At 37.1% G+C, this 14,392-nt stretch overlaps 2 protein-coding genes across 5 annotated transcripts in view; both read right to left on the minus strand.

Annotated features, from left to right (window-relative positions):
• osbpl5 (oxysterol binding protein-like 5) overlaps positions 1-2,151 on the minus strand; it is a 90,135-nt gene extending 87,984 nt beyond the window's left edge. For 2 of the 4 annotated variants that reach the window (XM_088006361.1, XM_088006362.1), the window contains exon 1: positions 1,949-2,151. The gene's annotated coding sequence lies outside the window, so the exon portion shown is untranslated. Of the gene's footprint in view, positions 1-1,944 lie in introns of all 4 variants that reach the window. The other 2 variants (XM_014974295.2, XM_014974296.2) reach the window with 1 other exon arrangement.
• Positions 2,152-5,620: 3,469 nt separating this feature from the next.
• ptprjb.2 (protein tyrosine phosphatase receptor type Jb, tandem duplicate 2) overlaps positions 5,621-14,392 on the minus strand; it is a 61,291-nt gene continuing 52,519 nt past the window's right edge. The window contains exons 35-50 of the mRNA XM_088006364.1: positions 13,313-13,579; positions 12,841-13,122; positions 12,491-12,634; positions 12,176-12,377; positions 10,980-11,095; positions 10,779-10,866; positions 10,652-10,696; positions 10,554-10,562; positions 10,353-10,440; positions 9,487-9,577; positions 9,218-9,294; positions 8,537-8,671; positions 7,781-7,897; positions 7,399-7,559; positions 7,148-7,283; positions 5,621-7,039 (exon numbers count right to left, since the gene is read on the minus strand). Of these exons, the coding sequence (XP_087862490.1) occupies positions 6,905-7,039; positions 7,148-7,283; positions 7,399-7,559; positions 7,781-7,897; positions 8,537-8,671; positions 9,218-9,294; positions 9,487-9,577; positions 10,353-10,440; positions 10,554-10,562; positions 10,652-10,696; positions 10,779-10,866; positions 10,980-11,095; positions 12,176-12,377; positions 12,491-12,634; positions 12,841-13,122; positions 13,313-13,579 (2,093 nt within the window). The 3' untranslated portion in view covers positions 5,621-6,904. The remainder of the gene's footprint in view (positions 7,040-7,147; positions 7,284-7,398; positions 7,560-7,780; positions 7,898-8,536; positions 8,672-9,217; positions 9,295-9,486; positions 9,578-10,352; positions 10,441-10,553; positions 10,563-10,651; positions 10,697-10,778; positions 10,867-10,979; positions 11,096-12,175; positions 12,378-12,490; positions 12,635-12,840; positions 13,123-13,312; positions 13,580-14,392) is intronic.

Genomic DNA, 14,392 nt, shown 5'->3' on the forward strand with positions numbered 1-14,392 from the left:
CCCCTGTGTTATCTCATTAAAAGGAGATATTAAACAGAATATTAGCTCTTCTGTCTTAATTTGTGCAGGGAATGTGGAGAAATTGATAAGGTGAAGATTGTATGTTGGTGCATTTGTTTCTACTTAAGTTGTCTTACCATTTTAGAGTTTCTGAAATCATCTCAGACCACCATGAAAATGAATTCATTCACTCAAAATGTAAACTCACTGCCCTGTTCCTCATCATTTCCCTGGCCTTCATGTGATGCTGAAGTAGTTTTAGGTTTTAAATTCCAAAAACTACCCGCCAAGTAGCTTTTTGTGATAAAAATTGAGAAAAGTATGTGAAGAGACATTTTGCTGTCATTTCTGACAGTGACCTTCTGAGACACTGATGCTCAGGACAGCTGGGCTTGTGATGCTGCCCCCACAGGAGACATATGGGTAACGTGTCACATCAAGGTCAAGAGTAACGCCTTTGCATTTTTTGCTTCATTTATTGAGGACATCGCCTGCACTCAAGTATACAATTATAATCGAGACGCGACGACCAGGCTTTTTCTGGTTTAATTTATTTTTCTTGTTTGTTCTGCTGGCTTGGTAGGTTCATTTTAGATGCAACCTGTTAATCTGAATGCAGATTCATTCTGATTTTTTTAAGGACAACATAACAGAAATGACAAAAATGTGCTGTAGGTCCTTTGATAGGACTTAAATCCAACATGTCCCTAACCTTTACCGGATCGATATGCAACTCAAAAAGGCATGCTATTAAATTCATTCAAAATATTGGAATTTCTCATATCTGATGCATTTAATGAAAAGGAAAATCCTATTTTTCAATACCTGAATAACTGATCACCGACTACAGCTTATCTTTGGCCGATCGGTTGTCACTGATAACACCTTATTTTTCAAGGACAGAGAGTAAAAACTCCACTAAGATAAGAGGAGGATTGCAATTTGCAGTTAACAAATAAACCTCATGGCTATAAAAATCCTGGCACTTCTCCATTGACGTTTCATTTACTCTAGAGCCTTACATAAGCCAGTACAAAATCTCCAACGTGGTTGTTTATTCTAGAAACAAACGCCACTATTAATTATTGCCCAGCTAATTGCATGATCACAATCATAATAAAGAGCTTCATGCTGAAGGCAGGGAAGCACAGACGCCTACTGGTGTTGATCAACATATGGAAACAGCAAAAGTGAAAATATGTTAAAGGCAGTCGGTTTGCTAGTACTTTAAATGTCTACAGATCTCATTTCAATTGTATACATTTTCCGCTGAGCGCTAAAGCAACATGATTTCACACTACAAGAATTCACAGAGAGAATTTTGGTAATACAGACCAAAAGGAGGCTGATTGAAAGTAAACAAAACAAGTATGGTTATTTTGGTGATGAGGGTTCGGCCATACGGGTTGTTACAGTAAACAGAGAAACATTATCGCGCCTCGCTTGGTCATGTTTACGAATTCTGCTTGCTTGCACCTACAGTAGATGGCAACAGTAAAGTAAAGCGGAATACACATAAAGAGAAATTAAGCAAATTACCCTTGCTTCCTAGCCAATCGTGTGCACAAGCTTGACTCCCTGTTATGCAAAGACGGTGACAGCAAGAAAAGCTGCAGCCGCATGGGGCACGGTTTGCTCCGCTAATGTGGAGGTGAGGGTTAAGTTTGGGGAGAAAGCTTCTAACGTTAGCCCCTCTGACCACTTAATCAGGCGGCCAAATACACTGTGATGTTACAGAAAAAACATACAGGGAAATACAACGAGTCCATGATGTCTGAAAATACCGACAAAACCCTCCCCGTTCCCTGTAACGGACACAGGAGCTGCCATGGCTAGCTACAAGTTAGCACATAAAAAAACCTACGTTAGTTGAATAATTCGGAGTCACTAAAAATAGTTATCCTTCTCGTTTTGCTGCCATGGCGTAGCGGAGAAGAGACGTACTTGCCGTTTTTCCGGGTAAGGCAGCACTCATACAGTTTCACAGATCCATTCCCAGTCAAGTGTCATAGCAGGGCGATGTGGAACCAGCTGGGTGGTGGGGGACGCACGGACGGTCGGAGTCAGCCGGAGAACTTGCTCCGTTTCAACATGGAGAGCGCAGAACGGGCTCGACATTCTAGTTGCTGCGGTTGCCCTGGCTGCTGCCAGGCAATGAGCTCTGGCGACACCTGTGGTCACAAATAGGTACTACATATACTGCAAGGGCTCTACAATGCCTTCCGCACGTTCTTTCCGTCACGTTACAACCATACGTTGTGAAGCACTTTTATGAACAAAACGGTACAATTATGAGAGAGAGAAAAAAAGATACATTGGGAAAAGTGTCACATTTGAATTCAGCAAAGTCTTTTGGGTTATGTTTCTACAAGCTATGCACTTTAAGACACTGAAATAGCTTGAAAAATAGCTCAGTATCAGTCAGTCTGAAACTGAGAGCAGACAACAGCAATTTTTAATTCTTGGTTAAAAATTCTTGAGAGTTACTTTTGAAGTTTGATTGAGATTGTAACACAAAAGTTGTATATTTTGATCCAACCCATTTTTGTTATGATTGTGGCTGTATATGTCCTGGTGAAAGGCAAATGGTTAAAGTCATTTGCATCTGCTTTCAGGACTTGCCCTGTATTTAGCTCCATTCATCTTTCAGTCAAATCTGACCAGTTTGGTTGAACGTGTAGAAAGTACACACACACACACACACACACACACACACACACACACACACGAAAAAAAAAGAAGAAGAAAAATCAAAGCATTATGCTTTAAAGTGAGAATTGTGTTGAGAATCGAATATATTATTTAGATTGGTATAAATAACGATTCACAAGTAGGTCAAAAACTGATTTTCTTTTTGTCTCATCAAAGAAAATCAGTTTGTTTTATGCATGTTTTATGCATGTTCTATATAACTTATGGCACACTGCATAATGGCAAGACTTCAGGAGTGCACAACCAAAAATTATCCTGTCTATAGATTTTCCCATTTTAGCATTGGAGTTAAATATTTTTTCTTTTTAACAATTTGTTACAACTGCAGGCCAAGCGAAAGGCAGGGTTTTCTTTTTTCTTTCTTTTTTTGTGACAATGTGCTGTTAAGTAAAATAAAATTACTGGTTTATTTTATAGACTGATTTTGATTGCAATCCCAATGGAATATCTGCACTCTTAGAATGGTAATCTCACCAGCCTAAATTGTATTTCTTTTACTTGAAAACCACAGAAGAAAAAGGAAAAACAGAAAGAGCCATCCAAATGTCAAATCTATTTTTAAGTCCAACTTGTGAATGTGAGAGACATCAAACAAGCCTGACATGGTGAAGTGAGGGAGATCAATGGGGAAAACAGGGAGGGGCTCCTTGAAGCCCTACATTCTGGCAGAATGTTATGTTACCACCACCTACAGGTGCTGGTCATAAAATTAGAATATTGTGATAAAGTTCATTATTTTCCATAATGTCATGATAAAAATTAAATTGTCATATATTTTAGATTCATTGCACACCAACTGAAATATTTCAGGTCTTTTATTGTTTTAATTTTGATGATTTTGGCAAACAGCTCATGAAAACCCAAAATCCCTGTCTCAAAAAATTAGAATATTATGAAAAGGTTCTCTGAACGAGCAATAAAAATAATCATCTGAATCAACAAAGTAACTCTAAACACCTGAAAAAGATTCCTGAGGCCTTTAAAAACTCCCAGCCTGGTTCATTACTCAAAACCGCAATCATGGGTCAGACTGCTGACCTGACTGCTGTCCAGAAGGCCATCACTGACATCCTCAAGCAAGAGGGTGAGAAACGGAAAGAAATTTCTGAACAAATCGGCTGTTTGCAGAGTGTTATATCAAGGCACCTCAGTGGGAAGTCAGTAGGAAGGAAAAAGTGTGGCAGAAAACGCTGCACAACGAGAAGAGGTGACCGGACCCTGAGGAAGATTGTGGAGAAGGGCCGATTCCAGACCTTGGGGGAAGCAGTGGACTGAGTCTGGAGTAGAAACATCCAGAGCCACCGTGCACAGGCGTGTGCAGGAAATGGGCTACAGGTGCCGCATTCCCCAGGTCAAAGGTCAAGCCACTTTTGAACCAGAAACAGCGGCAGAAGCGCCTGACCTGGGCTACAGAGAAGCAGCACTTTGGACCACTGTTGTTCAGTGGTCCAAAGTACTTTTTTCGGATGAAAGCAAACTTTGCATGTCATTCGGAAATCAAAGTGCCAGACTCTGGAGGAAGACTGGGGAGAAGGAAATGCCAAAATGCCAGAAGTCCAGTGTCAAGTACCCACAGTCAGTGATGGTCTGGGTGCCATGTCAGCTGCTGGTGTTGGTCCACTGGGTTTTATCAAGGGCAGGATCAATGCAGCAGCTATCAGAAGATTTTGGAGCACTTCATGCTTCCATCTGCTGAAAAGTTTTATGGAGATGAAAATTTAATTTGGTCTGGAATCGGCCCTTCTCCACAATCTTCCTCAGGGTCCGGTCACCTCTTCTCGTTGTGCAGCGTTTTCTGCCACACTTTTTCCTTCCTACTGACTTCCCACTGAGGTGCCTTGATATAACACTCTGCAAACAGCCGATTCGTTCAGAAATTTCTTTCTGTTTCTCACCCTCTTGCTTGAGGATGTCAGTGATGGCCTTCTGGACAGCAGTCAGGTCAGCAGTCTGACCCATGACTGCGGTTTTGAGTAATGAACCAGGCTGGGAGTTTTTAAAGGCCTCAGGAATCTTTTTCAGGTGTTTAGAGTTACTTTGTTGATTCAGATGATTATTTTTATTGCTCGTTCAGAGAACCTTTTCATAATATTCTAATTTTTTGAGACAGGGATTTTGGGTTTTCATGAGCTGTTTGCCAAAATCATCAAAATTAAAACAATAAAAGACCTGAAATATTTCAGTTGGTGTGCAATGAATCTAAAATATATGACAATTTAATTTTTATCATGACATTATGGAAAATAATGAACTTTATCACAATATTCTAATTTTATGACCAGCACCTGTATTGTTGCAGAGATGTGCAGGACCATCCTCCCTTGCAAGGGGAATAATTTTGCTCATATATGTTTCCTTATGATTAATTAAATTCAAAATATAGAGAAATGTAGAAATATATAGTGCAGAAATCACTTGATTTATTAGTGGGTTGCAAAACTGATAGTCATAAAAATATCCTAAGTTCTGAGATTATTGTGGAGCATTGTACAATCAATCACCCAAAAAAGAAAGGATTATGGCACAACTGAAAATTTACCAACACGTGGCAATACACCTAAACTGGCAAAGAGAACATTTAACAAGTAGCAGCCGAGACGCCTGTGGTAACTCTGGAGGAGATGCTTACGTGGGGGAATATGTTGACATGGTAAATATTAAATGTGCACTGCATAAATGTATAATTTGCATAATTTTTTATCAAACACATTTGAAAACTTTCTATTTTTCCATCCACTTCAGAACTATGCACTACTTGTTGTAACTTTGTGACATAAAGTTAAAAACAAAATTCATAAATTATAGTGATTGAATCTAGTAAATGTTCAATAATTCTGATAATTTGTGCAATAAGCTTAACATCAGCTTTTAAAAATGAAATACGTAGAAAAATCAACACCAAAACACATTTTTAGCAAGACAGTTTAGCTTTATTGGCATTGAAGCAAATGGATTCTAATAAAGAGTAGATTGTTGCCACAATGTTGCAACATCTTTAATCCCATTTAAGTTTACATATTTAAGAAATACATATCTTCAGCTCATTTTACATAGTTGCGTTGAACCAGCAAGCATCTCATGAAGCATTTTAAAATATCCTAAAATTTTTTATTATTATTTCATATTCCTATTTCTCATTAAAACATAAGTGCTATAAATCAAACTGTGGGAAAAAAAAGGAGAAAGAAACGTACCAAGCTAATTGAAAATTCTGCTGTTTGGAAGATTGACAAAAATATGTACATTTTTGCTTCCACAGTGACTTTTAATACAGAGGAAGTGACCATAACTGGATAACAGATGTCACAGGAAGTGAAATAACATGTTTTTTTTCTCTAAAGAATGTACAGCATAGGAAAGAGCAAAAAAGACCATTGAAATAATGTCTTAATTAATAATACAAACTGGTGCATTATATATATTTTAACACAAATACAGCCAGTAAAAATGCTCTTCTTGAAAGAAGTTCCTGAGATGAAATGAGGAGTAAGATAGATATTCCATTTCAAGAACCACTGGCCAGAATTGAACATAAACTACTTGAAAAGAAACACATCTAATGTTTAAAGTGGACAGTGTGGGACAAATGCATAAATGCATCCAGTGCATTCATCACTTTGCAGTGCATATAAATAATAATAATAAAAAAGAGACCGAAACAAATAAACTCCTTCATTGAATCACATTGCACAGTTCATATTGGCTTACAGTTAGTCAGGCAAGGAGAGAATAACTTAAAGTTCCTTTAAAATATCACATTATCCCTGTTTAATAACTAGAAAACTAAAATAAGACAAGTGTGCCCTCTACTGGAGTAAACGCATGAATGCTGTTTGTAAGGCACATACCACCAGCCTTTGTTTTGTACAGTTCGATTTAAAAGTGTATTTAAAAATACCAAAACAGTATACAATAAAACTACCTGAGCAAAAATGAAAATCAGTGAGTCATATACAGTAGAAAGCAATTTTATAATAATTGTGCAGTGCAAAGAATATGCAGGTATGAGAATTTAAGGCAGAAGCATAAAAAAATGCTGTTTCCTCTATTTTTTTTAACAAATAAATATAAAAAAGAGGAGTAAACCCTTAAAGGTTGATGTTTCTAACAAACGTATTCCCTTTAAACTTGTTTGCTCAGTTATTTCTCACCCAAAAAGAGAGGGAGAGATGTAAGGAAATGAAAAAGCAGACTAATATCCCCTTTTGGGTTCTACGTTTTCATAAATTGAGATGGCAGCTGTGTTCTGGTAGATTAGATCCACATTGTTCCCTGTTCTCGCCCGGATGATGTCCAAGGCACACTGGTTTAGGAAGACATACTGGTCCTGCAGCAATAGAACAAAAATAAAAACCAGAAAGTGTTTGTGATGTGAAACGCTGTAAAAAAAACAACAACCCCAAAACAAAGCAGAGTAGATGTGTGGTCTTCCTACCTCCGTCTGCACCATGAGAGGCCGGTGCATTCGCAGATCATGAACAATGCCGTACACATCTACAATGTTTTCCCTTTCGATCTGGAAGATCAAGCGATCAATGGCTATGAAGGTGCCTGTGCGCCCGACTCCAGCACTGAGCGCAAATATCAAAAACAGAAAGGCGGAAAACGACAGGAGACGACAGGTTATTTTGTACACTTCCAACCAAATGAAAACATTTGTAAAGTTGTCGGGGTGCTGTGTCCAACCTGCAGTGAACCACTGTGGGGGAGTTTCTGGAATACTGGTTCATGTGCTCTCTGACCAGATGTCTGAAGCTGATCAGAAGCTCTGTGGTTTCTGGAACGCCGTGATCCGGCCAGGCTGTGAAATGGAAGTGGCGGACTGAGCGGACTTCCGTTGTTTTCACCTGGGGTAGAAGGAGGTCACCAATGAAGCAGCAGTTACAGGAAGATGAACAATCAAGACAGGGCACATCAAAAACCCTCGACTCAGAACTCAGAATGACAAATCGTCTGCAAAGCACACTTTATGCATACCTTTTGTTGCATAGTGTTAGTAAAACAACCATGTGATTGCTGGGATTCTGTGAGTTTGTGTGTGCGTGTGTGTGCTTCAACATAAAGTTACATTTTTTATGTCAAAATCCCTGATGGTCCAGTCTTCAAGTTGAATTTCAGAAGTTGTTGTCACAATGATGTCTTCATAGTATTTGGTGCCAGGACCCCAGTACTGCTCACATTTAACCTGAAAAATAGTTCATTTGCTTTCAGTTTTTGTCTTATTCAGAAACTTTGATATTTGTTATATTATATTTCAGCTGATTTTTGTTTCATTTTTATTTCATAGATGTCCCTGGACTTGTACATGCTGCATTTAGATACTCTTACTTTGATAAACACACACTGTGAAGCAAAAATATTCCTGTTCTGCTTCAACAGTTTTTAAAAAATGCTTATTCATATTTATTTAGATTCATTCTTAATTAAGAATGGAAAACTGAAGTGTGAAAAAATACAGATTTTTAACTCTGGTTGTTATTCAAGTTAATTCATGTTGACTGATTTTCAACCAGTTTCTGTACCAAAGAGTTACAAAGGTAGAAACATGTTTTGTACATATGTGCAATTTTAAATTGACTTTTCTTATCACTATATATACAAAAAAGACCAGGGTGTATTTCCTAATTTATTGCAAGGGAATGCAATACTTTTGCAAGGTAACGCAAGAGAAAAAAAAAAAAATCCCCATGCCCTCCTAGGAGGCTCCATGTGCTTTCAATAAAGCTTTTGTCTCTGTAAAAACTTTCTGACTGCATCGATGAACCCACTGCTCATGGATCAGGAACAGGTACGACACAAAGTATTTCTTTATGTTCATACTCACTCTTCCTTGTTCATTACAGCGTGTTAGCATGACCAGAGTCTGGACGTTCTTCTCCCAGACCATCCTCCAGAACTCGTTGACTGTTGCAGGTAAAGGTCCCTGAGCTGCGATGAACTCCTTCCTGGAAAGGTAACCCTAATGTGCAAAAAAAAAAAAACCTCAGTATAAAGCATCCATAAAGTTAAGTTTTCACAAAGATTCTCAAATGGGAAATGAATGTAGATTTCGTTCAAAGTGAACCAGAGAAACAAATGAAGTGAGTTATAATGTGATCATAAGATGCTTTAAAGCAGGGGTCCCCAAACTTTTTCCTGCGAGGGCCACATAGCTGTTCCTTTCTGTGGTCGGGGGCCGGTCTTAGTTTTTGCAGTAAAAAAATACGACGACGACGACGACACATTCGCGCTTTTAGATAGATTTTTACCCAGAATGCAAATGGAAAAAACCGTGAGTGAAACGGTGACTGACTAGTTTCACATTTGCTCAAAAGCCCCCTGGTGGTTAAAGAAAAATCCACATATAAACCGGAAAATACAATATATGAAAAAAAACACTGAATGCTCTCTGGTATGAGCAGGCGGGCCGGATCCGGCATTGTTCAGGGGGGCGGACCAAATGACGTAGTTTGGGGACCCCTGCTTTAAAGTGAAATGATCAAAAGCAAATAATGTCGGTACGCACCGGCATGTAGTTAGCATTGATGTAATCTTCATTTGGACTTCCGTGGACAACAGAGAGTTTCACTCTCGAGGAGTCATCTAGGAGATGAAGAAGTATGTAAATGAAGTATGAATGATTCATTTATGAGTTAAAATTAAAGTGTTAGATGGTAAAAACGCTCATTGCAAGCAGAAGCAGTGGGGCGTTCCATGTGTTACACCTAACATGTTATGGTTTGAAGAATGAGGGTTAGTTTTTTGAATAACAAAGGAAAATTTAAGGTGACTTACAAGGAAGCACGTTGTTGTAGCGATTTTTAGGCTTGTTCTCCAGAGCCAGCGCATGCAGTTTGGCTTGAGCGGTACCAACAGGCTTCAGGTCCTTTAAAAAACAGTTTGGTAGATTAACTTGTGGGTACAGAAGAAATAAATAAAAAAAAAACAACAACAACAGATACTTTAAAATTGTAAATTGCTTCTTTATAATTTTATTTTATTATAATTGCTGACTTTATGAAATCACACATATGAAGTTTGTGTGACTTCATAAAGTCACACAAACTTCCAGTGTCCAGTGTCAAATGTATTTATAGACAAGTATTAATGGAAAACAAGCAGATTATTGATCTATTCTTGCACAACAATTTTACATTAACTTGAGTGAGTTGAAAACACTTCCTTCTTCTCTTATTTATTCCTGTCTTTGATGCATGTTCCACTGTTTTTCATCAATCTGGGCCATGCACAAATGTTGTATCTTATATTTAAAAGCATAACTGGACAAATCAGAATAGTTGTCCCAGAATAGATTTAATGGCAAAAAGTGTACTAAAATGAAAAAATAAGGCAGAAACCAGGACATTATCAGCTCCACGCAAACAGTTTTCCCAGAATCAGTGACGTTCTCTTGTCAGTCTGTGCAGCAGGTGAGACGTCGTGTTGGACTTTGTTCAGTCTGTCTGTGTGTCTGTCTGTGTATAGTGTGTGTGGATTAAGGTAATTTAGAAACATTCAGAACTGTAAAAATATAACAATGATTTACACATTTTGGTGAGAAATAAAATACACTTTTCCTGATGTTGAGGAACTGTCAGGTACCAGTACACTGAGAGAAACTTACAGATTAGGAATGCCTAAACATGTTTGTGAAGCTTCACCTCAAATTCTTCAGCGAAGCCACAGCTGGAGTCAGCTTTCTGCTTCTTGTAGTAAGCTTCAAAGTCCTCCACTCTCACGGCCACACTTCTGCTCATATATGCAACATTGTTTAGAGGGGAGAATAAGTATTCTCCAGAAAGGAGCAATATGTACAAATGTATTAATTTGTATTAATGTATTAATTAATGTCTTATACTTACACTTTCCCCCTAAGGAAAAAAAAATGTAGTAATTACATAAACAATTGTGGACTTTGAGTTTGAAATAATAATCATTTAGCAAAATCTTAAATACTCACCCCATTGCCTGAATCTGGATGTCGGGAGACTCCTTACGGGATAACCTGCAGTATACAATAGATGAATAACACTGAGCGTCTGATTCGATAACATTGTTTTATTTTCATCGGCACGAAGAATAAAAACCTTCTCCAATAGATGATGAAACCAATAAGGATGACCAAGAGAACTCCAAAGATTCCCAACGTTGCTCCAATAGCAATAGGGATGATAGCTGTAATTTAATAAAACCAAAGTTTACAGAGTCAGTCTTGAGCAAAAACAGTTAAATTACATAACAATTAAAATAAGCACATTAAAGTCCCATTTTGGTTCTTTCAATAATACCTGGGTTTCGGTTGAGAATAATCACAACTGACAAATTTGATACAGAACACACTGATTTGGTGGCATTAATTTTTCCTGAGTCCACAACCAAATAGGTGCAAACCACTACGGCATATCTGCAGGACAAAAAAAAAAAGTAACAACAACAACAACAAAAAAACATAGTTTATATATTCTTAATAAATTCCTACATTTCAAAATCCTACGTTTGCAGTGCATTTTTCTTTTACAGTATGCTCTTAGTTTATACTTTGATCTCATATTGGTATAACTTTTGGAGGTTACAGTTTTTTTTTCCATATAATTCTACCACTGAAGACTAGACATTTTGTTTCCCTTATCAATCTTGCTTAAAATAACTGAAGTACATAAAAATTGAAGTATAACAAAAACACAATTAATGTGTCCAACTTTCTAGTACAAATATCTTGGTACACTTGAAATAAGACGAGTGTACTTGTCTTATTGCAACACAAACACACACACAAACACACTTTTCACTAAAACATTGCAGCTCGTTTAGAGCCAACAATTCCTTAATATTGATGAAAAAGTTCTGGTTCTAATTGTAGATTATTTCACTTAAAAAATGTCTTGTTCTAAATGAAAAAAAATCTGCCAAAGTAACTAATACTTTTTTCATAAATATTAAGCAACTATTAAAACTAGCCCCTATATCTTGCTGAAATGTTACTTGTATAAACTTAACTTACGAGTACTTTAAATGTTAATATGGTACGTTTTACTAGAAGGTACATTTTAGTCTGTTTATTTTTACTTAAGTACAGTATTTGAGTACTTTCATCATTGTGTCTTACAAACTAGAGAGTTCAAATACATTAGCAGAAATAAAGAGTGTATTTTCAGTCTATAACTTATTTGTAGTAATTCTGATTTTTGTTTTTGGTAATGAAAACAGATTAAGCATTAAATAAACATTTTCTTTACTCACTTTTCTTTTTCAATATTTAGCTTGACTCAGAGAAAATAAAAAAAAAATAAATTAATTAATCTAAAATGATCAAGACTGCATAAACTCTACAAAACAATCCTGTAAAACAAATTCCTGGAATCAAATGGTAAATAAAGCAAATTAAAATGCAATGCAATTTGACAAAATACGCTATCAGCCAGTAAAGGTGCCAAAGATTTCCGTGTAAAAGGAAATCTTTTATATTTAAGTGTGCTTCTCTTACCTGTAACTTCCACTTGGATCCAGAGCACCATTAGCATAGCTTTCCCACTTTGATCTACTTCCTATCTCAACGTCCAAGGAAACAGAACTTCTCCTCGTCGTTTTGGTATAGTTCATCATTGTTGCAAGATATGCTTTTGCAGAATTTGCTTTCCAGTCACTGTATGTTTTCTCCATGAAATTTTCAATATTAGGAATGTTGGCTTAAAGGAAACAAAATACACAGAATAATAAGCACTGTAATATTTTTCAAATCTATTTATTACAGGGTTACAGGAGCACATCTTGATGTTAAGAAAACAGAAATAAACCCTACCAGTGTCATCGCTTGTTACCAGAACCCCAACATGAGTTACTGGTCCTTTAGAGTCGTTTAACAGGCTATTGTCAATAAGAAGTGTGAATGTATTGTGGGTTTTAGTAGACACCTGCTTCCCATATTCTGATGGAATGAGAGGCTCTGTATAAAGTTAAAAGAGAGGAATCAAACACCAATGTATCAAACTTATAGTGAGTAATATTAGCTCAAGATTAAAAATAAATAAATAAATAAATAAATGGAGCTAACCCTGCTTCACTAATAAGTGAAGCAGGGTTAAATTTGATACCTATTCTTTACATGCAATAATTATTCAAATATTCCGTACAAAACTGAAACAAACTTACTTGTGACACCTGTCTGACATGTTATCCACTTAGGAGTGCTTGGTTGTCCACAACTCAGAGTCTCTACTTTAATGGTAAAATTCTCATGGTAAGTAAGGTTGGGAATAACGTGTCCAGAAACAGTCGCATAAGAAATGGGTACATTATTCATTGTAGAGGGAGGGTTGGTTACATTAAACATGACTTTAGAGAACTCTCCACTGGGGTTTTCCCATGTCAGAATAATTTTGGCATCTCCAGAGTTTGGTCCAGAACATTCTAATTTCTTCACAGGACTCGCATCTGTCGAAATGAAGTAGATATAAATATTAGTAAAAAAAAAAAAATGTTATTGGTCAAATGTGTGCAACAATATTTTTTATTTCCTTTATTTTTGTTTTTTGTATTCAAAGCACAGAAAATAGAAAAATTCACACAAGATCCAATGTCATGCATATCGGACTGAATAAAAGATGGAATGTTACGAGCATACTTGTGCAGATGGACATCGTTTTTGTGGCAGATTCTGTTCCATCAGAGGTCTTGGTGATGATGTTGATGTTGTACTCAGTACCAGCTGCCAGTCCAGTGATGTTATGTGAAGTCACTCTAGTTGTGGTGTTCTTAACATAAGTCTTATCGTGGTTTTGCCAGGAGACAAAAAAACTATAGGTGCTCTTATACTCATCAGGATGGTCCCAAGTTAAATTGATATGTTCCTCATCAGGATGAAATTTGAGAGACGTCACTTTGTAAGGTCCTGATGGTTTAATAAACAAGTGAGAAATGTTACTGGTAATCCGGACACTGCAGTGCCTTGCAACAAACAATGTGTTTTAAGTGAATTTTTTCAAAGTAGTGGATAAACAAATGTGGTTTGACCTGGACCATTCAATGGCTTTTTCTTAAAGTTGTTTTCCAGCCAACAGGTTGGACCTACAACCCAATCTCAAGTCATCTGCAGACTCAAAAACATATAATCTAGGTTTGCCATGTATTTAGCCCACTTCATCTTCTAATCAGCTCAGTAGTTTTCCTGTTCCTGCTAGAAATGTGTGATGCCAGTTTTCATTGTAAGTTTTTATGCATGTCACAAATTGCAATGTTGGTCACATTTGACCAGAGCGTCTTCTTTGACATGTTTTCTATAGCCCCTCCTTGTCCTTAAAGGCCATATTTTTGCCCTTAACAAATAGCCATTGTGTCGAACGATCCTCCCACTTCTGCTTTGAGTCTGTGGAGCTCTTCCAAAGTTACCATGGGCCTCATGGCTGCTTCTCTGATTAATACACTTTTAGGTTTACAGTTTAGGTTTACAGCCCTATTTCACTAGATTTGCAGTTGGGACACCCTCTTTCCATCTTAGAGATCCTTACAGCTCAGAGCATTGTTTTATTGCAACCTAAATCCTCTGCAAATGTCTTCACACTTTTATCCCTGAACCTCTCTGCTGTCTTTCTTGGTCCATATGGTGCTTTTTGGTAACTGATTCACGCTAACATAAGAACATAAGAGCTGTTTTTTACCCAGATTATATTCCAAAAATATTATCTTTATTCACTTGTAGGTAATG

This window comes from Poecilia mexicana, unplaced genomic scaffold, assembly GCF_051168715.1.
Source record: "Poecilia mexicana isolate PSO_F unplaced genomic scaffold, ASM5116871v1 scaffold_6, whole genome shotgun sequence".
NCBI classification, from domain to species: Eukaryota; Metazoa; Chordata; class Actinopteri; order Cyprinodontiformes; family Poeciliidae; genus Poecilia; species Poecilia mexicana.